Here is a 24,946-nt window from a genome sequence, read left to right as displayed (position 1 = left end):
ACGGGGAGAGCCCCGCCCCTTCCGGTCCTTGCTCGGTTTGATCTGTCGCGAGACTTCCTCAGCCGAACGCCGGAAGCCGCTAGTTGCTCCGTAGCGGCCGAAGGGGCGGGCTCGAGGGCCGGGGGACGGTAAACTGCTCGCGGCTCGCGCGGCGGTGCAAGATGGCGGACATCTCCCTGGACGAGCTCATCCGGAAGCGAGGGGCTGCGGCGAAGGGGCGGTGAGCGGCCTTTTCTCCTTTCGGGGTTCACGGCCCGAGTCTTAGCGGGGCTCGGGGCGGAGGAGGGAACGGTCTGGGCGCGACGCGGAGGGCCGTCTGCGCCCGCCCCCTGCCACAGCCGCGCTCCCCATTGGCCCGGCCGCCGCCGCCGCCGCGGGCCCGGCCGCCCGGCTGCCCACTGGCTGCAGGCGCCGTCGCTCCGGCGGGCCGGGGGTAGGCCGGTGGGACCGCTGACGGCGGAGGGGCTGGACTGCGGGGCTTGTGGGAGCGGCCGGAGGGGCGCCTCGCGGGGGGCGGAGCTGCGGTTGCGGAGGGGACGCGCTGCTCGCGGCCCGGAGGGTCTCTCCGGCGCAGCCCTTCGTTTGAGGAGCCGGGCGCTGCTCCACGGTCTCAGCGCGGCCTCAGAGTTAGGACGACTGGAGTTGCGCGGGGAAGTGACTTGCTCAGACTCTGCCGGTCTGTTAGTGCCGAAACCGAGACCCACACCCAGACCTTTAATTTCCAAATCTTGCGCCTGGCTCCTCTCTAACACTCGCCTCCCTTTGTGCGGCATTTCAGGTTCTCTAAGCGCTTTGCTGCCCAGGCGGTCTCATTTGCTCTTTTCGCAATCCTGTTGGCCCGCTCTTAATGTTTTCCCCGTTTTCCAGATGAGGAGCTGGAGGCGGAGTGACTTGCCCGAAGCCACGGAGAGCTGAGATGGGTGCCGAGTGCACTTTATGAGCTGGCTGAGTTGGCCTCAGGCTTGGGCAGAAAAACAGGTGGGACGGGGCTGGAGGCCGGCCGTTTCTCGATGGTTCGCAGAGAAGACTGTTCTGTATCTGGGTGAGGAGTCGCGGGGGTGGTTCTCAGTTAGGTGCTCCAGACTTCCGCTGGACCCTCAAATGTTGTGAGTCATTTCCAGCCTTTGTGTGCTCCAGTTCACCTGTATGAAAGAGTGGGAACTTCGGCCAGTAGTTTTCTAGCACGCGTTAAATTAGTTCAGATGTTCTTGTAAACAGCCAGGCTGTAAAGGTCGATGTAGTTTTCTCAGATAGTCATTCACTCAGCAGACGTGAATTTATTAACACTGCCTGCGTGCCTGTGGCTCGAAAATGGATTCTTTTACTCTCTGAAAGGTATCCCCCCACCCTCACCTCTGCACACATAGCCACTGCCACTGCGCCCGCCACCACGGAATTCACCAGCCAGCACTTCACCTGGCTTCTGGTTCATGACAGGCACCCAGCATTAGTTTTCTCTACCATTACGTGTGAGTAGTTGTCTCCTAGGTCTTCCCTCTAGTAACTGGTGTGGAATTGGTGCTGGGTCCTCGGGCCACTTCTGAGGCCGTCCAGGTTTCACAGGTTTGCTCGACAGCTGCTGAAGGAGCCAGCTTCCCAGGACCTGCGCTTCCTGCAGTCCCTCCCCTCAGTTCCTGACTGCAGGCGGTCTGTACTTTTTTGGTGTTGATGCGTGCAGAGGCTTGTGTTGGGCATTGGGTGAGCATGCAGGGAAGGGAGGATGTGTGGACCCCTGGGAAGAGCAGAGACTGTGCAGCCAGGCGGACCTGGTCCCTTGGCAAGCCCCATTGTTGGGTTCTGTGCCTCCCTGGCCAGGTGACTTCTGAGCTGGGCAGTTTCCTCATTTGTAATAATGGTTCCTGGTATGTGGTTGAGAGAATTAAATGAGAATGTAAGAATGTATATTTTAAAGTTTGTACCAGATAGTAAGGGTTTAGCAAATGACTTTAAAGGAGTAGAAGCCCAAATCCCTCCCCCCAGGGGACATAATAGCTAAGCATTGGGGTCCTAGAGTCAGACTGCCAAGTTTCAATCCCTGCTTCTCCCACTTTCCATATGATCTTATGAAAGTTACTTAACCACTTCATGCCTCTCTTCCCTTATCTATAAAACATGGATAATATTCGCTTCATTAGGTATTGTCAGGACTAAGTCAGTCAGTGTATCTAAAGTACATCAAAAAGCATCTGATGGGTACTGAGTGCCCAATAGATGTTAGTGGTCATCATCGTTACTGAAGGCTTTTAAGTACAAAAGTAACATCCAGTCTTCAGTGTGAGAATATTGCTTTGCTTTTATGTGAAGATTGGATTGGGGGAAGTGCAGGCCAAGAGACAGTGTAGAAGAAACTGGACTGCATGCTGTGTTTGGGTTAAACCTGCTGGAAACTCCATTTTTAGTTTGCTTGCACAGCCAGCAAAGGGAAAAACTAGATGGGGTGGGGGGGGAGTCCCCATCAAGAACTGAAAGGTCTGAACAAATTTCAGTGAACAAATGTCATTTCCTACAGTAAACAAATGGCTATTTTACATGCTTCCTAGAAGAAATCACCTTACTGGAAACTTTGGTTTAATGTAGCATGGTCGTCCCAGGAAGAACTTTGTGCTTAATAATTTAGGAAGAAAGAACCTATGACCATCTCAGAAAACTTCTTTCCTCTTCTTAGTGGAAATAGCAAAGGACTGAGCCCGTGGAAGTGTAAATAACCCCTTTTCACAGGTCATGGAATGTGCTTGTTCTTCAGAGTAGCCACTCTGTTTTGTGTTCATCGCATCGTGTAAGTCAAGAAGGGTGTCATTATCATCGTTATTACCTGGCCCCAAGTTAATCATCAAAAGGTTCCTTGATTAATATGAAATTAGAGAAAGGGGGGAATGATTTTATGGTACTTCATCCAGGCCATGGTGAGGTGCTCTCCTTCCCCACACACAGCACATCTCTAGTGGCTCCAGTTGTTCAAGACCCATAGATGAGTCTTCCCAGGGCAGCACTGGGCACCAGCTGCAGCGTGGGCCTGCCACTCTTGTCGATTTCTTCCTTTAGATGTGAGAGTATCACTGATTTGGTTAGTCAAGTCACCCCGTCTTTGGTTTGCTCAGTTCACCCCTCACAGGATAGCTATCTGTCACTCCCTCCATGTAGTTAGATGAAGGTGACACGGCAGCCTTAGTGGGGAAGTTGGGCCTTGAGTATGCTGGAGGTGAGCAGCTCTGGGCCAGATGCATATGTGAGAGTCCTTGGAGCCATGGGGAGAGGAGGTAGGGAACTTTCGAGTTCAGGCCAGGGCTCTGGTCGTGGTACTCACTGCTGGTTTCCTTATTGAAATAAGGTAAAGGAAATTAGATCTGAAACAAAGAGGAGGGAAATGAGTTGTTACATTAGCTTAGAAGGGAAGAATTATAATTTTAAATGGAACATCTGCACAAGACTCTCTTGGAGGGTAAGGGGATCGTGTCTTGTTTTTCCTTGTGTCTCTAAAGCACATAGTTCAGACCCTCAGTAATTGTTAGAACGAAACTGTGTTTTCTCCCTAAGATGACCTCAACACACACGTTCTAACCCAGAGACCCCCATGGATTAAAACCCACTTTAGAGTAGTCCAGGGTCCCCCTTGTGGGCCCAAATCCTTTGGACTGGACATCTGTCCAGAGCCAGCTGCCACTCTGCTCTCCACAGGTAGATCCAAGAGGGTGAGGCATTCCTAGCCTCAGACAGACCCTCCCTGGTCATGTGTATGCCAGGCTCCAGTAGGGGACTGGGGGAGGGGGCTCAGGCTCCAGAGGGTGTTTGCCCTCTCGCCCACACCATTCTTCCTAGGACCTGGTGGCGTACCTGGTGAGCGTCTGGAAGCAGTGTACAGTTGCACTGTTTCAGGTGTGATGGGGCCAGGCAGTTAAGAGACTTGCTCAAAACCTCCCTCTCTCCCCCTCCCGAACATTTACTGAGGCCAAAAGTGCAGAATGTGTTTCGGGAACATCAGATAGTCTGGGAGGTGAGGCTGCAGGCAGTGGGGGCCAGACTAGTGGTTCCACAGAGGGGTTGGGCTTTGTTAGGGAACTCTTAGCAGTTCTTGGAGCAGGAGGGTAACATAACTGGTTCTATGTTTTAGAGACCTGCTTCTAGCAGGAATGTTTATTTGAAAAATTCCTGATGACTAATGCCTGCCATATAAGCAGTACTGCTGCCTGCTGGGATGAATGGCTGTCTTTTCGTGCAGGGAGAGGAGCAATGATTATAAAAAGCCTGAACACTGAAACCCCCTAAAGCTGCTTATGAAAGGAGTTGAAAGAATTGGTGTAACTAGGGAACTGAATATATGGAATTGAGGGAAAGTAGCTTACTCGTGCTCTTAGGTCCACAACTGTATCACCTCCCTCCCCGAAATGTACCTTTTGTGCTGTTCAAATAGATAAAAATACCAGCACGGGACATCTTGGTGGTCTTTCTTGCTAGACAAGCAGTATGGTGTGTGGGTCTCTGGTGGGTACACTGTCCGCCAGCCTCAGTGTGTGTGCTCACCCTCTCGTCACTAGAGGGTATGCTATATCCCTGGATGTGACTGGAGTCCTAATTTTTTCCTTAGCTTGGGGACAGTATTCACCCTTCCTTAACTCCTCGAGTCCTGTTCTTTATTTTTGACCCACGCTTGATTTATTGGTATTTTAACTAGGTATAGTGAAGTTCAAATCCAGCCTTCACCATTATAGCTCTGTTATTTGGGATAGTTACTCTCCTTGACTCTGTTTCCTCATCTATAAAAGGTGGATAATATCCTAATTCTCAGAGTTGTGAGGGTTAAAGGAGGTGGGTCAAAGTTTATGGATCTGTAGTAAGTGCTCAAAACTGTTAGTTGAGAGTGCCTTCTTTGTAAAATCTTTCATAAACCCTGGTAGCCAATTGCCCCTTGTGTGGCCATGGCAGACATTGCTTATCAACCATAGACTTCTGTGAATTCTCAATGCAACACTTCAAACAGCCATTACAAATTATCAGAGAAGGGAAATTGTTGAGGAATATGAATAAATTAAGGTTGCAGAAGCCTAATCTCCCCCGCCCCTCCTTCTGCAAAGGTTTACTGGTCAGACCCAATTGGAATGAACCAGAAAACTTTTGAATCTGCCCCTTTCTTCATTCTCTGTTCAAGGATATGAATTTTGTTTTCAAGAATCTCATTGTTGGGACTTCCCTGGTGGCGCAGTGGTTAAGAATCCACCTGCCAATGCAGGGGACACGGGTTCGAGCCCTGGTCCGGGAAGATCCCACATGCCGCGGAGCAACTAAGCCCGTGAGCCACAACTAGTGAGCCTGTGCTCTAGAGCCCATGAGCCACAACTACTGAGCCCACGTGCCACAACTACTGAAGCCCGCGCTCAGCAACTAGAGAAAGCCCGCACGCAGCAACGAGGACCCAACGCAGCCAAAAACAAATAAGTAAAATAAATTTTTTTTTAAAAAAGATAACCTAATAATCCTACATCCATTTTTTAAAAAAATCTCATTGTTCCTTTAATTATTCAAAATAGTTGCTTTCAGTAGCTTTTTCTTTTTTCCTTTTTTTCTTGGCAATAATGTTTAATTGCTTAAATGACTGGTGAAATTGGTAACTTGACTTTTTGAAAGCATAATGCCATTGGGTCTAGATTTGCCCAGTTTTATGGTATTGTAAAATCATGGTGTATCGCACGATAAGATCATCCCATCTCCTGTAGTTATAAAGATCAGGAACCTTTGGTAGGGGTACCCTGGTGATGGGAGGAGGTGGGATTTGGAGAAGACAGATGAAGATAGGAAATCTTCATTCAGGAGGCCAGGCTCAAGTTTGGGTTAGATGTGTCTGACCTCCACTGTGTGGTGGACCTGGTCATCAATGAAGTATTCCACTGTCAGTGTTTATGCAGCCTGCTTCCCTTTGTAATGTCCACTCAGTCGGAGACCAGCTGCTTTCTCTTCCAGGAGGCCTTTCCTGAAGCTCCTGCAGCTCGGCAAGATCCTTGTGGGTCCCACTTTTGGAGTAAGGGCCAGAGTGGCCCTGTGCCATGGCTGTGTTGGTGCCCCTCTCTCAGCTGGGAGAGCGATTGGTGGCCAGGATCCTAGCAGGGCACTGGACCAGTTGGTGAGGGCTGGGTGGAGGACTGGCCTTGCAGGGGCAGTCTTCTCTAGGAGAAGCCCTTCCAGGGCAGCCACCCCTTCTCCCGTCTTACCTCCCCCGGGGCTTGGAGTAGGAAAGAGAGAAGCTTGGAATCTGTTATAATGGAAAGAGTCTGGAGTCTGGGGTCCAGTCCCAGCCATGCCAGTAGCTCTTTGATTTGGTTTCTCCTCTGTAAAATGGAAGTGATGGCAGGTAATCTCAGAGATTGTGAACCTAAAAGGAGAATGTAAGTTAGTAGCCCTGTAGGGTCCCTGACATAGCTCTTTGAGCCTTTGTCATTCCCCTGGGGCAGTGTTGACATAGGGGAGGAGTTGTAGGATGTACCCCCTGGGAAGCTCTTAATCCTGTGGATGATGCAGGCTTGTAAACAAATCATTGTGATGCTGCGTGGTAGGTGCTTTAATAGAAGCTTTGTTCAGTGCTTTGAGGGCTCCAAGGAGAGAGCCTTCAGCTGTGGAAGTTATATGGGAGAAGTGAAGGAATGCTCTTGAGGGTGGGGAAATGGGGAAAACTTAAACGCCTCCTCAGCTCCGCCCTCCCGCTCTGCGAGAGCAAAGAAGCTACAAGCTGTGGGTTTTGGGGGGCGCTCTCCACATTTGGTCTGCCTAGGGTGCCTTTTGACACTACTCTTTCCAGAAACCCTGGGCTACCTCTAAGCCCTCCCACAGCCCCACAGACTTTGTTTTGTTTTGTTTTGTTTTGAACATCTTTATTGGAGTAGTATTGCTTTACAATGTTCTGTTTCTGCTGTACAACAAAGCTGTACATATACATAAATCCCCATATCCCCTCCTTCTTGCGTCTCCCTCCCACCCTCCCTATCCCACCCCTCTAGGTGGTCACAGAGCACCGAGCTGATCTCCCTGTGCTATGCGGCTGCTTCCCACTAGCTATCTGGTTTACATTTGGTAGTGTATATATTTCATGCCACTCTCTCACTTTGTCCCAGCTTACCCTTCCCCCTCCCCGTGTCCTCAAGTCCATTCTTTACGTCTGTGTGTTTATTCCTGTCCTGCCCCTAGGTTCATCAGAACCATTTTTTTTTTTAGATTCCATATATATGTGTTAGCATACGGTATTTGTTTTTCTCTTTGTGACCTACTTCACTCTGTATGACAGACTCTAGGTCCATCCACCTCACTACAAATAACTCAATTTCGGTTTTTGGTTTTTTTTTAATATATATACATTTATTTATTTATTTATTTATGGCTGCATTGGGTCTTCGTTGCTGCACGCAGGCTTTCTCTAGTTGCGGCGAGCGGGGGCTACTCTTCGTTGCAGCGTGCGTGCTTCTCATTGCGGTGGCTTCTCTTGTTGCGGAGCACAGGGTCTAGGCTCGCAGCTTCAGTAGTTGTGGCACGCGGGCTCAGTAGTTGTGGCTCACGGGCTCTAGAGCGCAAGCTCAGTAGTTGTGGTGCACAGGCTTAGTTACTCCGTGGCATGTGGAATCTTCCCGGACCAGGGATCGAATCAGTGTCCCTTGCATTGGCAGGCAGATTCTTAACCACTGTGCCACCAGGGAAGTCCCCTCAGTCTCCCAGAGTCTCTACATCAGAAAATAGAGCAAGGATGGACAAGCAGTCCCACCTACCCACCTTAAACCTAATCTGATTGATTCTGTAAATGACCCCTTCCACTCTCTCTTCCACCTGTTTTTGTTGTTGTTGTTGTTTTTAAATATTTATTTATTTATTTATTTATTTGGTTGCTCCACATCCTAGTTGTGGTATGCGGGATCTTCGTTGATGCGTGTGAGATCTTTCTTTAGTTGTGGCCTGTGGGATCTTTTTTTTAGTTGTGGCATATGAGACCTAGTTCCCTGACCAGGGATCAAATCCGGACCCCCTGCATTGGGAGTGCAGAGTCTTAACCACTGGACCACCAGGGAAGTCCCTTCCACCTGTTTTTTGTATAAACCCACCGGAAAGTACTTAAATCCTAATTTGCCATTTTTCAAAGAAAAATGACATTATGCATCACTGCCTTAGGTCGGGCTCTGGCATAGTAGTGGCAGCAGGTGTTTTTCCACTATGCTTAGAATAACAAGATGAAGGTCCAGGTTTTCTTTTATTGGTGCCAGGAAGACTCATCTTTGGTTGCACTCCTGCTGTTAGCAGAGGAGCTGGTGGACAGTCTCACTCCAGCTGGTTGAGGAAGAAAGAGGCAGTAGGAGAACGCAGTGGCTTGCCCACTATGAAGGATGCCTCCTGGGAGGCCTGCACAGTGATGTGGGACATGGTATAGGAACTTGTTTATTCAGTAGTTTTGCCTTCTAACTCCAGGTCAGAGAGTTTCAACACTGCTGTTCTCCAGGATCACCTGTTGAGTGAAAAATGCATATGCCCAGGCCTTCACCCAGATTTTGGACTCAGTAGCTCTGGGGTGGGGTTTAGAGAGCTGTATTTTTTTGTTAGTTTTCTTTTTTTTTTTTTTTAGAGCTATCTATATTTTTAAGAAGCTCTTTAGATGTTTCTGATACTGAGCCAGGGCTCAGCAACACTTACAAAGCACGGGGCGGTGAATCAGGAATGAGCCCCATCCGCCACTTCCCTCCCAGTCCAGGGTAGGGAGAGAAAGGAAGAACACAAAGGATAATAGACACAAAGGAGGGCTGGTCTGGAAGAATCAGAGAGGGTTTCCCAAAGAGGAGGCGTAGGAGTTGGTGTCCCCAGGCAGGGCGCCTGCCGCAGGACTGTTTGTGTGGCTGGAAGCCGTATGGTGGGGTGGGCAGAAGCCCACAAATCCCAGAGAGGACTTCCAGGATTGTAGTAGAAGCGTCTTCTGTTTCCTTGCAAGCCATTAGAAGAGCCAACGAAGGAGCCCCAGCAGAAAATGGGGCTTGTTTTATGGAGCTTCGTTCCTTTCCAGTTTTAACAGTTTCTGGATTGACATTTTTGTTGTTGCAGATTGTGATAAGTATGTATTTGGTCTTTGTCCTGGCACACAGTTTCTAAAACCCTTGGAATTTCCTGAGTGATAAGGGTGATAGGAGCATCTTTTGTTCTAATGAGGCAACTCTTGGTGGGCCCCTAGAGAGCTTCAGGACAGGGGCTGGTCACCAGAAAGACCTAGGCATGATTAGCCTGTTGGAACTTGCAGCTCCACCCCACTCCCCACCCTGGACCTCCAGGGAGAAAAGAGGGGCTAGAGATTGAGCTTATCATCAGTAGCCAGTGATTTGATCAATTATGGTAATGGAACCTCCATAGAAACCCCTATACAATTGAGTTTGGAGAAACTTTGGGTTGGTGAACACATCCATGTGCCAGGAGGGTGGTGTTGCCATACCCCTTCCCTGTACTTTGCCTTTTACACGTCTCTTCTGTTTGGCTGTTCTTGAGTCGTATCCTTTGTGATAAACCGGTAATAATAAGTACACTGTTTTCCTCAGTCCTATGAGCTATTCTAGCAAATTATGTAACTTGAGGACGGGGGGTCGTGTGAACCCTCCATTTATAGCCCGTCGATCAGATGAACAGGAAGCCCAGGACTTGGAATTGACCTCTGACTTGAGGGCAGTCTTGTGGGACTGAGCCTTTAACCTGTGGAGTCTGTGCCAACTCTAGGTAGGTAGTGTCAGAATTGAGCTGTCAGACACCCAGTTGGTGTCTAGAGACTTAGAGAATTAGTTGGCGTGAGGAAGAAACCTACACATTTGGAGTCAGAGTGTTGTGAATAGAAACAGTTCAGAGTGATTATTTTTCTTTCTACCAAGTCTTTATATCTTAGTCTGTTAGTCCTCTGGCTCCAAGCCAGACCCATGTGTTGGCTTTCCTGGTCCCAGCCCAGTGGGGGGTATCTGCCTGCCCTGGAGGCAGGAGGCTGCCAGAGGCCAGCTGGGCACCCTTTGTTAATCACTTAAGTTCTCTAAGCTTGTTTCTTCTACTGTAAAATGGGCATAATAATGCCCGCTTCACAGGGCGCTGAGAGTGCTGATTGAGAGCAAGGATGTGGAAGCACTTTGGAAACTGAAGTTGCTCTTCAGGTGTGTGGGGTTATGATGTCTGGGAGATATGCTTATTTTATGTGATATTGTTTGGAGGTGTCTATCATAGTGTCTAAAAACACCTGGTCTGGGGAGCAAAAACAGTTTTACCTAGTGATAGAAACCAGCAGGCCCTCCTTCCTAACTTTGTTTACAATGCAGAGTTAAAAGTCATAAAACTACGAAAGAAGTCTCTATTAATTGTTTCCTCTGACAAGGAGCAGCTTTCTGGTTTCTCCAGGACTTCCTCTGTTTCCGGTATTACCATGGCTCTACTTCCACAGCCTGCTGTTGATATCCAGATCCTCTTAATGTTGCAGTTTTTATTTGCAGGCTCAATGCCAGACCAGGAGTTGGAGGTGTCCGATCTCGTGTTGGGATCCAACAGAGCCTTCTCGGCCAGCCAGCACGCACAGCCACCTTCCAGCAGAGATTTGATGCTCGGCAGAAGATTGGCCTCTCAGATGCCCGGCTCAAGCTGGGAGTCAAGGATGCCCGGGAAAAGCTTTTGCAGAAAGATGCCCGGTTCCGGATCAAAGGGAAAGTGCAAGATGCCAGAGAGATGCTGAATTCCCGCAAGCAGCAGAGCACGGTGCCCCAGAAGCCCCACCAGGTGGCTGATGCCCGGGAGAAGATCAGCTTGAAGCGGAATTCCCCTGCTGCCTTCATGAGCCCACCCATCGGGACAGTGACCCCTGCTCTGAAGCTCACTAAAACCATCCAGGTAGGTTGTGGCTCCTGTCACAAATTCCTGGAAACCAGTAACAGCTGTAGTTTCAGGCAGGGACCAAGGACCAGGAGTGTTTAGGCAAAATGACAGTTCCCCCAGCTGTTAGTATAGTAACCATATGAGGAAGGCAAGATATCATCTCACTTTTCTGTAAAAGAAAAGGGTGGGGGGTAGTCCAGAGAAATTAAGTGATTTTCTAAGTGAGATAGTAGTAGAGGGAAGTGAGAGGAAAGAACAAAACATTTGTTGAGCTCGTGCTGTGTGGCAGGCACTTAACATTTATTCCTCACTGCAACCATGGACTATTACCCCAGTTTTATAAAAGAAGAATCTGAGTCTCAGAGATGTGAGTAATTGTGCACAGTTACACAACCGGTCAGTGGGAGGGAGGACCAGGATAGAAGCCCAATCAGACCTGGCTCTTAGTGCAGGGTCTTGGCCACCTGCACAGCTGCCGCCCCAAAGGGAATGGAAACAATATCATTTAATCTTCTCAGCAACTTTGGTAAAAGGAACAGCAGCAGCAGTGAACATTTATTAAGCCAGGTTCATTGAGCCCTGCAAATGCGTTGTCACATGATCTCTGGGATGATGAGTCTTCCTGTCGCTTTCCTGCTTTGGGCATAAGGCACTCTTGTAGGGCCTTTTACCACAGGCCAAAACTGAGTGCCCACCATATTTTAAGTTAAGTGATCCTCTCCTCATAAAGAGAACACATGCAGGCCCTGTGGGATGAATTGTGACCACTGGGTATTTCTAGGTTCCGCAGCAGAAGACCATGGCGCCGACTCATGCCCATCCTGCTGGAATGAGGATCAACGTCGTCAATAACCACCAGGCCAAACAGGTGGACTGTGTGTGTGTGTATACACACGTGTGTGGTTTTGTTTGTTTAAATTTTTTAATGTTTATTTATTTATTTTGCCTGTGCTGGGACTTAGTTGAGGCATGCGGACTTCTTAGTTGTGACGTGCAGACTCTTAGTTCCAGCATGTGGACTTCTTAGTTGCGGCATGCATGCAGGATCTAGCTTTCCGACCAGGGATCAAAGCCAGGCCCCCTGCATTGGGAGCACGGAGTCTTACCTCTTACCCCCTGGACCGCCAGGGAAGTCCCCCACACTTGCGTGTTTTGATGTGGCCTTCCAAGTGGATTAACTGAGGCCTGGCCCAAGGTTCCAATTTGAAGAGTTGGAGGAGGGATTAATTACATTTGACACTTTTTGCAGTGTATGAGTTTTAAAAAGAAATTTCTTCAATGCATAGGGAGAGAGAGGCAAATTGAAAGTTTTTTTTTTTTTTTTTTTTTAATAAAAGTGGTATGTGCTTATACAGAAAATTTGCAAAACAGAGAAAGGTTAAGGAGGGGAAAAAAAAAGTCCTCACGCTCTGGCTCTCTACAGCCAACCCCTGTTGAAATTCTGCCCTGGTTCCTTCCTGTGGTGTGTGGGTGTGTGTGTGTGTGATTATTATTTATTTAATGCATAGTTGTAGTTGTGATTATGTTATTATCCAGTTTCATGTTGTTTTGTTTTCACTTTATAACTCAAGCGTTTTTCTGTGTTTCACATTTACTGTAAACATTTTAATAACTGCTTGATCCATTGAGTTGACATTTGAGTTTATTTCAACCATTTTCCTGTAATTTTCACTGTTAGAAATCCTTCTATGAACATCTTGGAGGAAAAAAGCTCTTTTTAGAGTTTGGGTTTATTTCTATAGGCCAGATTGCCCGGCACAGACTTTGTAAGCCAAAGGATATAAACAGACAGTTTAGGGGCCCTTGATAGGTATCTACAAGGTACCCACTTGTAGAAAGGTACTTCTGATGTATCTGGAATTGCAGCACTTTCATTGGGCCCTTGGGGGCAGGGAGGCAGCCTGCCAGGACTTGAGCTCCAGTCTCCCAGACCAGTTTCCCCAGGCACTCCCCCTGCACCCACTTCTCCCCCCACCTCACTTACTCCAGCCCTCATCTCCCTGTTGTCCTTACTCCAAATGTCTGTTGAGAGCCTGCATACCACGTTAGCTTATATTTCTTTATTTTCAGAATTTATATGACCTGGATGAAGACGATGATGTTATAGCTCCCATTCCTAGTAAACAGATGACATTTGCAGCCTCAGGCAGCTTTCTCCACCACGTGGTATGACATCTTACCTTCTTGCTACACTCTGGGTGTGTCTGATCAGGTTCATGGGAGAGGTGGTGGAGAGTAGGGCCTTTCAATTCAGAAATATTTCTTCATTGGGGTCATGAGATTATCAGAAACGGAACTAGTCCACCCTCTGGCTTTTATAAATGCTGAGACCAGCAGCATGTCCACTGACTTGTTCAAGATCCCACAGATAGTGAAGTGCAGAGCTGCAGCTCCCAATTGCTGTGTCTGAGTCACTGCAGGGGAGATATGAGTGATCCCACAGAACAGAATCACATTTTATTTCCTTTGTGGCAGGACATTCTGCCTGGTCCCCTTCCGTCCATGGTCAGCAGCTCTGGCTCCATTCTTGAGTCTGGATTCCCTTGGTTAGTGTGTTAGCCAGAATAAACTGAGCCTTGCCTGAAGGCTCCACCAGGTGCAGCCTGCATGCCGGGAAAGCTTGATGGACTAGGATGCTGAGGTGCCGTGCAGAGAAGGAAAGGAAGTCGTTTCTCGGAGTATCAGGGACCTCTGAACATCGTGCTCAGCTCAGTGCACGCGGCCAAATGACACATAGGGAGGCGAGTGGGTGCCCAGGCTAAGTGCCTTTGTTTGGTCTTCAGAGACCCAAAGACTCAGTTTTGGTCACTGCACTGAATATGTGGACTAATTTCCTGGTTACCATGGAAGCTCTTAACGTGATGTGTGAAGCTGAATGATGCCAGTTTGTTACAAAGGGGCTGGGCCTTTCCTAACTCAGTTAGTGGCTAACCCTAATTGGAAAAAACCCTGTGTTTATATTAACTTACTTAAGACTTCCTTTCCTTCCCACCCTGTGAGATGGGTACTGTTCTTACCCCTATTTTACGGATGAGGAATTAGGCACAGAGAGGTGAAATAAATCTGCTCAGCTTGTAAGTAGTGGATCGAGGATTTAAGCATAAGCAGTCTGGCTCCCAGGCTACGTGTTTAACCACTACACTCACTGGCTCTTGAGACTCAGAAAACAGCTGGAGAAATGTGGGCTCCAGCATGAATCTGGATTCACCTGGATTGGGAGAAGCTGGTGAATTGACCCTGTCCCATCATCTTCCTGTCTGACTGCTGCATTCCTCCTTTTTCCTGAGTCGACAAGACCACCTGCCACTTCTGCCTCATGCATTTTTTTTCCTCAGACACATTAAAACCAGGGATTTCATTGGTTTGTATTTCCAAGGGGTCACATCCGCAGTTAGGGGTAACAGGGGAGGGAGGGAGGGAGCTGTTTCTGCTGCTTGGCACATGCTGACTCTGCCAGCACGTCCCTGACAGTCTGGGAGCTGAGGAGGCAGGGCTACACGTGGTTCCTCTATGCAGAACAGGGACCAAAAAGCTGGGAGTCCGGGCCTTCTTAAGAGTGAGTTCCTATTCCCAGCCAGCCCATCGTGATAGAAGCATATCTAGGAGTGAACTTGACCCCAAGCTTTTGGTCTCTAACTCCAAATTGTAGGGTTTTTATAAAGTCTAAATGGTACGGGTGAGCCTGTGGCTCCTGTTCAGGACGGCGTGGAAGCTTCTTGGAAAGGGCTTCCGGCGCTGGAAAGTGGCTTCTGTGAACACACGTGCAGGCTGCTTTTCTCTCCTCCTGCCCCTTCCCTGGCACCTGGCACCTTTCTGGCTTTAGATCGATAGTGGAACTGGGGAGGTGGGGGAGGCCTTGAGATACTGGGGGTTGTCAGCCCCCTGGGGTGTCTGGGTCCCTAGCTTTTCAGATTCCTCTCTTCCTCTTTGTTTAGGCTGGGGTGAGCAGTTCCAAGCTTTCCATGTCCAAGGCCCTTCCTCTCACCAAAGTGGTTCAGAACGATGCATACACAGCTCCTGCTCTCCCCTCCTCTGTTCGAACTAAAGCCTTGACCAGCATGTCCCGGACATTAGTGAACAAGGAGGATCCCCCCAAAGAGCTGCCGCCCGCTGAGGTGAGGTGAAGGTGAAGGAGCGGAAGTGACCACACTAGTTGAGAGTTAGCCTGTGCTGGGTGGGCAGTGTGCTGTGTGCATCCTGTTGGGTCCTCATAGTGCCTCTGTGAGGTAGGTGTTGCCGCCCCCGTTTTACAAATGAGCAAACCAAGATCCAGTGGCCCCTGCCCTCAGAGAGCTCACAGGCAAATAGGGAAAACAGAGCTGCAGACAGAGCACTGTGCCTGGTGATACAACAGAGGGCTGCCAGGAGCACTGAGGAAAGAGCATCTAATTCAACTGGACAGATACGGGAAGGCTTTAAGGAGAAAGTGCCATCTGAGCCTGGCAGGTCTTGAAACATGAATGGCATTCCAGGCAGAGGCTCGGGCCTGAAAGGGCCTGGCGTATTTGGGAAATGATGAGAGGTTCCATTCCCTAGCATAGGGTGATGGCATGATTAGAGGGGCCCAGTTGTGACAGGCTCTCCATGGGGGTTTCCTCTGGGCCTTCCTGGTCGTTTGCCTGAAGTGAGCTCTGCTGTTCACTGACTTCCGGTAATGTTCTTTTATCTGTGGCAGCCTGTCCTCAGCCCTTTGGAAGGCACCAAGATGACCGTGAATAACCTGCACCCTCGAGTCACCGAGGAGGACATTGTTGTGAGTACTGTGGCCGGCCAGAATTTCAAATCTCAGGCCACTTCTGTTTCAAGGGTCCCCAAGAGCACCGCCCGGTTAGCTGATTCTCTAAGAGGACTCACAGGACTTAGCATAGAGTTGTATCAGGGCTAAGATTCATTACAGGATACAAAGCAAAATCAACAGAGGGAAAATGTTCGTGAGGCAAAGGCTGGAGGAAAGCAGACTCCAACTTCTGGAGTCCTCTCCCATTGGAGTCACAAAGGATACACTTTATTCCCCCAGCAGTTGGTTGTAATGACACGTGTGAAACCAGGGAAGCTCATTAGCGACTCAGTGCCCAGGGTTTTTATCAGGGACGAGTCATGTAGGCACCCTCTGCCTAACACCAAAATTCCAGACTCGGAAGGAAAGCAAGTGTTTAGCATAAACCACATTGTCGGCACAAACAATTTAGGCTCAGTACGCCACTCTTATCAGTTAGGGTGATGGGAGCCCTCCCAGAATCCAAGTTCCCGGATGCCAGCCGAGGGCCAACCTTGGAAGCAGACCTTCCAAAGGAGAGCAGTCAGGCCAGATATGTAACCCTTTCCCTCACAGCTTCTAAACCAGAGCCAGGGGAACTCCCTGGCGGTCCAGTGGTTAGGACTTGGCACTTTCACTGCCGGGGCCTGGGTTCAGTCCCTGGTCAGGGAACTAAGATCCTGTAAGCCATGCAGTGTGGCCCCCCCCAAAAAAAAACTAAAATAAAAAAACCAGGGCTTCCCTGGTGGTGCAGTGGTTGAGAGTCTGCCTGCCAATGCAGGGGACACGGGTTCGAGCCCTGGTCTGGGAAGATCCCACATGCCGCGGAGCAACTGGACCCGTGAGCCACAATTGCTGAGCCTGTGCATCTGGAGCCTGTGCTCCACAACAAGAGAGGCCGCGATAGTGAGAGGCCCGCGCACCGCGATGAAGAGTGGCCCCCGCTCACCGCAACTGGAGAAAGCCCTCGTGCAGAAACGAAGACCCAACACAGCCATAAATAAATAAATAAATAAAATTAAAAAAAAAAAACCAGAGCCAGGTGCCCAACCTAAATCTCAGGGCCAGGGAATTGTGCTAGAATGGGATCATTTAGTCCCACTGTGCAAAATCCAGTGGTTCATATTTTCCTGAGTCTTTGGAATTTCTTCCTCCTTTAGGGGTTTTCATGATAGCTCCAAAGTAAAAGGAATGAGATGGATTGGTGTTACCTGGTGGTTGGCCCCTCTGGATTGCCCTTCTGGTCATCCTGTCCCACCCTTGGCAGTCATAGGCAAAACCCAATTCAGGTACCTAGTGAAGGGTGGCCCAGAGTTAGCCAGGACTTTTCAACCTCATTTTCATTCAGGCACCAGTAAGACAGTTAAAGAATCCAGGTGCCCTTTTCACTCAACTGTTAGATCACAGAATGAATGCAGCTGGACTCCAGCCTCTCCCTGCAGCTGAGTCCCAGGTTCTGTAACAGCCCACACTGGCCGCCACATTTGTTAATGGTTTTAATTGTGAAACATGAGTGCTAGGTGATCACTTTGTGAACGGTGCACATGAGAATGGAAATTGTCGCCTACTTTGTATAAGACTTGACAAATTAGAAAGAAAGCAATTTTTTCCTGATTATAAAAGTAATAATAGCTGTTATTTATTGAGTAATTATAGCTATTATTATTTATATACTTACTGTGTGGCAGGCATTTTGTATGCAGGATCTTTGAAATTACAGAGGAATGAAAAACGAATTACCTGTAATGATTACTACTCATAGTAAACTGCCAATAATCATAGTGAACTGCCAATAATAGTCATTCTCACCTCTTTTCTACCCAAATAGGTAATGTTAAAAGAAAAACTAATAGAGTTAGAATCACACTTAGTATTCAGTTCCATATCTTGGTTTTGATATGTAGCATTTTCCCTTTTATCATTAGAAACAAATCATTTCAACGACCTTTTCGTAAATCTTTTTGTCCCCATAACCACCTTGTGAAGGCAGTTGCAGGTGAAGAAATGGCTTGGGTGCTAGTTGGCCTTTGCGGTCTGTATCCATATTGGGTTCCCTCTCTGGCCTCAGTCTGTGAATTGAGGAGGGATTGGAGTTGGAATAAATGATGATGATGACACAGGTGTACAAAGCACTGCCTTGAAAATGATTTCAGTTGAAACCCCTCAGTCTAGCCAAACCAGGATGATTGGTCACCCTGCATAGAACTCCAGAATTTGTGTTTCTGATTCCCAGGTGATATATTAGCCACTGTCTTTGATGAGCCTATATGTCTGTCCATTCTCATTACAGACACTCTTGACAGAAATCCCGTATTCCATAACTATTACCCTTGTTGAGGAAGTGGGCACTGAGGCAGGAGGATTTTGGGGGTGACTTGGAGTCACAGGGACTCCAAGGCTTGTAAGCCCAGACTCAGTGCTCACTGCCAGAACAGCTGTTCCCCTCATCTGGTCCCAGGTTGAGGCCTGTGGATGTCCCAGGACCACCTCAAACGGAGCCTCCCTGAAATCTTGGCTGCTGGGCGTATGCAGTCAGAGCACGGCCACCAGTCAGCCCAGAGCCCTGTCTGGGGTGTGTGAACGGCAGGCAGGGAGGATGACTGCCCAGAATCCTCCCCCAACCCTAACTAACCCTTCTTGTTCTTCACAGGAGCTTTTTTGTGTTTGTGGAGCCCTGAAGCGAGCTCGGCTGGTCCATCCTGGGGTAGCAGAGGTGGTCTTTGTGAAGAAGGACGATGCCATCACCGCATATAAGAAGTATAACAACCGGTGTCTGGATGGTAAGTCAGGGAGAAAGCAGCCACCTCACCTTGCTGCTCCTCACTGCTCACAGCAGGCCTTCGGAGAAAGCCTTCCTCTGAGATGGGTGGGTGGACCTCCTGGTGCGTTAAACCCTCCGGGGCCACCTATGTACTAAGAGCAAGCAGAGATGTTATGTTTTTAATTGAAGTATAGTTGATTTACAATGTTAGTTTCAGATGTACAGCACAGTGATCCAGATACACACACACACACACACACATTCTTTTTCATTAGAAAATACTGAGTATAGTGCTATACAGTAGATCCTTGTTGGTTATCTCAGCCTCTGCTTTTGTATGGGATTATTTAATCTGTTCACATTTTATGTGGCTTTCTTTTGCATTATATGAAAATCTAATGCAGCATTTTAGTTCTTTTAATGATTTTTTTCCACTATATTTTTTGAGTCACTTTCTTTTTTTTTTTTTTTAATTTATTTATTTTTATTTTTGGCTGTGTTGGGTCTTCGTTTCTGTGTGAGGGCTCTCTCTAGCTGCAGCAAGCGGGGGCCACTCTTCATCGCGGTGCACGGGCCTCTCACCGTCGCGGCCCCTCCTGCTGCGGAGCACAGGCTCCAGACGCGCAGCCTCAGCAGTTGTGGCTCACGGGCCTAGTTGCTCCGCGGCATGTGGGATCTTCCCAGACCAGGGCTCGAACCCGTGTCCCCTGCATCGGCAGGCAGACTCTCAACCACTGCGCCACCAGGGAAGCCCTGAGTCACTTTCTTAATGGTTGCTCAGGGGTTTACAGTATACATTGTAGGTTATCAGAATCTATTTCAGATTAGTATTAACGCAGTTGCAGTGAGATTTAGAAATATCACTCCTATAGGGCTCTATTCCCTCTTCCCCTTTTTTTGTGCTGTTATTGTTACACTTATCACATGCTATATAAAGTGGGAATCCAGTACTTGTAAGGTTAATCCTTCATGGACAAAGTAGAATCTGAACATACACTTTGAATCTTTTTTTCACTTAATTTTATACCGTAAGCATTTTCCCTTACTACTCGCTTCACAAACAAGTTTGGATTGCTTCATGCTGAGTCCACTTTCTCCCTTACTTTGACTCTGATCTCCTGCATGAAGCTAGCTCTGTTGCCACTTGGCTTCTTGGTGCCATCATTGGCAAGGTTTCATGGACCTCATAACCCTGGGGTTTCCTTAGTCTCTGGGCTTTGCCGAAACCTGACAGCCCCATCCCTGGCTGTGCAGCCGGAGCTGCCAGTGGCGCATGCTTTGACTCCTGGTGATGAAAATGGCAGTCCCTGTCCTTTTGTGTGAGGAGCTGAAGTCTCATGGCAGAGCCTTTTCTTTTTTCAGGGCAACCGATGAAATGCAACCTCCACATGAATGGGAACGTTATCACCTCAGACCAGCCCATCCTGCTGTAAGTTCCAAAGGTGGGGTGCTGGGGACCAGGAGGAGCTTTTCTGCTTGCTTACTCTGCATGATCATCTCTCTGTTCTGAGGGGTAAACTGCCTGTATCACAGCTCCATTCCATTTCCTCTGCTCTGATAGGCAGCCAATCAGGAAGCTTAAATTTGTACAAAGTGGCTTGTCACATCATTTCTGCAGGGGATTGACCCCACAGGGGCTAACTTTAAGACCTCGTTCCCAGCCTTATAATTTAGAAACACCTGAGAAGAAAGTGGCGAGCAGGCCAGTTGTGTCCCTCTTTGCACAACTGTGTGTGCATTGTCCAGGTGAGCGGAAAACCCTGCCTCATGATTGACTCTGGGGGACAGTGCTGGGTGCTACCCCTTGTTTTGTTACATACCCAGGCATACATTGCCTGGTCCAGCACTGAGGACTTTTTGAAGCCTGAGATGCAGAAAATGTCTAGACTGACATTCAGGAGGAAGTCCTTTTGTAGACAAGGATGCAGAGACCCAGGGAGAATGTTAGCCTTGCCGAGGTGGGAGGGGTAGTGTGGGGCAGGCCTGAAATAGACTTTGAAATACCGAAAGACGGCACTTTGAACCCTGGATATTGCGTTGTGTGACTTACATAAGTTTCTTAAACTGTGTTCCAGGATTAAGTTGTATTCTGAAAAATGTGCGTTTTATGACCTAGTGAGTTTGGGAACCACTGGGCTAAACCCAGTTAAATCTACACGACTTCTCAGAATGTGTAATATGCCGATGTGTGTTTGACCATCCCTGAGGGACATGCAGTGTTTCCTAAACTTAGAACCCCAGATCACAGCAGACTGCATCTCAATTTTCTCATCATCAAATTTAAAAAATGATAGGTTTGCTATAAGAAATGGAGTAAAAGGGTATGGAAAGCATTATGTTTGGTGCCCAGCTTTTAAGAGATCCTCACCTAACGGTGGGACCACTCTCTACCTAAGGGAAACCCACAAGGACTTTGACTTTTCTCTGCTCTCTACAGACGGCTGAGCGACAGCCCCTCAGTGAAAAAGGAGAGTGAGCTGCCTCGCAGGGTGAATTCTGCCGCCTCATCCAACCCTCCTGCCGAAGTGGACCCTGACACCATCCTGAAGGCACTTTTCAAGTCCTCAGGGGCCTCTGTGACCACACAGCCCACAGAATTCAAAATCAAACTTTGAGCGGGGGAGCGAGACAGCCAGAAGCGGGGGCAGAGGAGGGTGGCTCTGTTTCCCAAAACAAAGATTGTGACCTATGGGCCGTTGGACTGGAGGCCCCTGAGCGTGGGAAGGGTCGCCGGGGGTAGAGAGCTTCCTCACTGGATGGTACCCGCCTTTCTGTGTTGTGTTCTACCCTGTGCCCTTCTGTATGTTAACATTTCCTGTAGTATGTTTCTTCTCTCTTCGCCTCATCACCAAGGTAAGCTTGTGTTGCTCAGAGTGTCTCCCCCTAAACTCAGCCCTGAATTGTTTTTTTTAATGTGGAAATGGTGCCCTGAATTCTCTGGGTGGCCTTCTTGTGGCCCCGTGGAATGCAGGGCAGGGGCTGTTTGAAGGACACTGCTTTCTTCAGGGGTGAGGGTTTGACTCCCCTTTCTCTTTTTTAAACTTTTCAAAGTGGGGAATGGAAGCCCCTGCCATCCTAATAGGAACCAGGTCAGCTCAAGAGCTCTGCCGCTCACTCTCCTGGTCAGTGGAGGTGGCCTAGGTAGGGATCAGGTCACAGGCCCCTTGTCCTCTCACCGCAGTTGGCTCCAGACCAGGGTGGTCTGGAGAGGACCCTGTGGCAAGGGCAGGGTGAGACTTGCTCTGCTGGGAAGAGTGCGCTGCTGGCTCTTGGTTTGGGGGACCCGTACTGTCTCAGTCAACCTAGAGTAAATTCTTGAGTTCACGCTCCCCTCTTCCCTTGAGTTGTGCCGCGTGCGCCACCCCAGCTCTCTTGGCTTTCTGGGTGTCACTGCTGGGAGGGGCTTGCATCGTTAGCCTCCCATTTCTCAGTACAGCATTGTCACACCCTGGTTTTGGTGCAAATGCCAGCTCTCTGCTGGTTGGGTGTTCAAAGGGTCTGCCTCCCGTTCTGTGATTCTGGGGGTCTGGGGGGTTATTTGAATAAGAGTTGTTGACTTACTCCTAGATTTTGTCTTCTGGCCTCAGGTACACGTACAGGACAATAGTTAGGGATGCTGAGATTCGGCAGATATCCAGCAGTCACCAGGGGGCACTGCTCCACTATTGTGAGGGACCCATCCATCCCTGACGGGAGGGTATTTTCCTGCCTTGGCCGTCGGGGTAGGGGAGCGGTGGGTGGTGGGGAGGGAGTTGAGAGAGCAAAGCAGCCTTTCCAGGCAAGCTGGTGTGTTGTTCCCTCAGCATGGTTCCAGGCATTTGGGGCAAAACTGTAGAACCTGGGGCAGCCCCAGAATATACCAGCACAGCATTGCTCCAGTGACATTCATTCTCCGTTTCCTGCCGGTTTGTTGGGACTGTAAAGGGAATCCAGCCTAGCAGAGCTGGTGTGTTTTGGGGAGCGGGATTCTGAGAGGGCTACAAATCAGTAGCAGGTGGTATGAAAGGCACAAGCCTAGAAAGTATAAAGGGGACCTGAGACACTAAGAATCTCTCATGACCTACTTGGGGCCAGTCCAATGAAGAAAAACCTGGAAACTCATTTCCACAGAGTGAAATCTGTCAAGCAGGGGGGACCCAGTGTTTGAACCGAGCTCAGTCCTCCAGGTCTGAGGTTGCCCAGGCCTGGGAAGTCCAAGGAATCTGCCTGATGGTGCTCCACTTTCCAGTACTTTAAATAAGGCTGCTTTCATTCCCTTCTCCCCCTTTGAATGGGTGCAAACTTAGTTCTCTTCAGCAGCTGGAAGACATGCCTCATACACTTTCCCCTCCCTGGCCCCAGAGAGTGTCCTTAAGACACTAGGACCTGGTTTCGCAGGTACTGGAGACAGATCACTGCGCGGACTCTGCTTTCGGTAGGGACGGTGCGTATCCCGACTGCACGGCTTTATCCTCCTGTCTCCCCTCCAGTACCACGCCAGGCTGCTCTGCTTACCACAGGGTTCCAGCGAGCCTGCCTGCAGCCGCCTGCCACCTGGGCCCTGTCCTCTGGCTGGCCATATGGTACATTGCAGGGCAGAGCCTGTTTGCCCCGCTGTTCTACAGGATGTCATCGTGGGAGACAGAAGAGAAGGTGGTAGGCCAATCCTTGTGTCCTTTGCCTCGCACTCCCCTGCATTCCCCATCTGTGTCTCTTTTGTTCAAAAGGAGAGGAAGAGGCATTAAGGGATGGAGGAGACTATGTGTTACCCATTTCTGAATAAACATTTGTTATTCCTATTTTTGAGCTGTCATTTCTTAAAAGATTATGCTAAGAGGCCTCATGGAATTCGGCACAAGAAAACGAGGATTTGCCTCTGCTTTACAGCTCACCAGCTATGACCTTGGGACAGTTGTTGCCAGGACTCGCTGAGCTGTAGTCTCCACAGCTGAGAGAATGTGAGCATCAATGTCTTGGAAACACCTGGCAGAGGAACTCAGTACCTTCTGGGCCTAAAGTGCCTCACTGTGTATTAAGCATGGTCAGCTCCAACATAGAGTTAGGTGTGTTCACAGGGAACAGGGGAGCCTTTGCCTTGAAGTTACACTTATGGGTGAAATTTACTTCTTAGATCAACTATGCATTAGAAAAAAAAATTATACACATAAAATTTATCATCTTAACTATTTTTAAGTGTACAGTTCAGTGGTATTAAATACATTCACATTGCTGTACAACCATCACCACCATCCACCTGCAGAGCTTTTTCATCTTGTAGAGCTGAAACTCTCTCCATTAAACACCAGCTCCTCATTCTTCTTCCGAGATCCTCCCCTGCCCCTGGCAATTACTCTTCTGTTTTCTGCCTTGATGATTTTGACTCCTCATGTAAGTGGAGTCATACAGTATTTGTCGTCTTGTGACTGGCTAATTTCACTGAGCATAATGTCCTAAGGTTCATCCATGTTGTAGCCTGTGTCAGAATTTCCTTTTTAAGGTTGAGTAATATTCCACTGTATGTATACACCACATTTTGCTTATCCATTCATCTGTTGGACACTTGGGTTGCTTCTATGTTTTAGCTGTTGTGAATAATACTATGAACATGGGTGTACAAATATCTCTTCAAAACCTTCAAGACCCTGCTTTCAATTCTTTGGATATATACCCAGAAGTGGAATTGCTGGATCATGCGGCAGTTCTGTTTTTAATATTTTGAAGAATCACCATTCTGATTTCCACAGTGGCTGCACCATTTTACATTCCTATATGGGAAGATGGGATGGAAGTACTTATCCCTATCCTTTCCACTAAATACAACCCTGGATATTTTATATAAAACAAACATAAGACTGGAAGGTGGAGAGAAGAAAGACTGGCTGGGGACCTTGGGACCCAATGAATGGCTGGGGACCTTGGGACCCAATGAATGACTGGCATTGAGTTCCCTGGGTTTTCTTTTAGCTTCATAATAAGCCAAGCTGGGTGCTGGAGAAGCAGACCAACAACCAAAAAACCCAAGTGAGGACCGGAAAGGGGTTAGCTCAACAAGACGGAAAGAAAGCTCGAGTGGAACACCACAGGAAGAACTGCAGCCCCACCTTCACCAGTAAATGCCAAGTTGGGTCTTAGACTTCCAATCCTTGCTAGGCTGTACTGGGGGCACCCCCAAATCTCTGCAGGGGTGGGGTCAAGAGAAGGCCAGATAGGGAGCTGGGACTTTAAGTTGGTGTCCGTGGAGGCCACTTGAGGAGAAATGGGGCACCCCAGTCCCTCCCAACCAGGGTATTAGCAGAGGTGTGGTGGGATGATGGAGCTCACTGCCACCCACACCTGGCAGTAATGAAGCAGTGCCTTTTCATGCCCATCAGAGGAGGTGTGCTGTAACAAGATTTAAATAAGATCCAGAGTCTTCTTAACATAATACCTAAAATGTCCATGTTTCAGTCAAAAGTCACTCATACCAAAGATCAGGAAAATCACACCCTGAAGGAGAAAAGACAATGAACATCAACACCACGATGACAGAGATGTTAGAATTATTGACAAGGATTTAAAAGCAGCCATCATAAATGTGTCGATGAGCAATTAACACTGCAATAAGT

At 48.5% G+C, this 24,946-nt stretch overlaps 1 protein-coding gene across 4 annotated transcripts; it reads left to right on the top strand.

The window, feature by feature from the left end:
- The first annotated feature begins 63 nt into the window (after nucleotides 1-63).
- Nucleotides 64-23,140, top strand: POLDIP3 (DNA polymerase delta interacting protein 3). Of its 4 annotated transcripts, XR_005021473.1 has the most exons (10): nucleotides 64-220; nucleotides 10,470-10,860; nucleotides 11,627-11,713; nucleotides 12,916-13,011; nucleotides 14,781-14,960; nucleotides 15,521-15,598; nucleotides 18,252-18,381; nucleotides 19,725-19,791; nucleotides 20,800-21,215; nucleotides 22,832-23,140. XR_005021473.1 is itself a non-coding variant. In XM_036865454.1 (9 exons), the coding sequence occupies exons 1-9, from the start codon at nucleotides 162-164 to the stop codon at nucleotides 20,975-20,977; spliced, it is 1,266 nt and encodes a 421-aa protein (XP_036721349.1). In that variant the 5' UTR covers nucleotides 64-161; the 3' UTR covers nucleotides 20,978-23,140. The 4 variants fall into 4 exon arrangements, 3 of the variants coding, with proteins under 3 accessions (XP_036721349.1, XP_036721350.1, XP_036721351.1); XM_036865454.1 differs by having other exon boundaries at nucleotides 20,800-23,140; XM_036865455.1 differs by lacking the exon at nucleotides 11,627-11,713 and having other exon boundaries at nucleotides 20,800-23,140.
- Nucleotides 23,141-24,946: the final 1,806 nt, after the last annotated feature.

Source organism: Balaenoptera musculus, chromosome 10, assembly GCF_009873245.2.
Source record: "Balaenoptera musculus isolate JJ_BM4_2016_0621 chromosome 10, mBalMus1.pri.v3, whole genome shotgun sequence".
Lineage (NCBI taxonomy): Eukaryota > Metazoa > Chordata > Mammalia > Artiodactyla > Balaenopteridae > Balaenoptera > Balaenoptera musculus.
The sequence above is the reverse complement of the archived record's forward strand: the minus strand, read 5'-3'. Positions and strand labels throughout refer to the sequence as shown.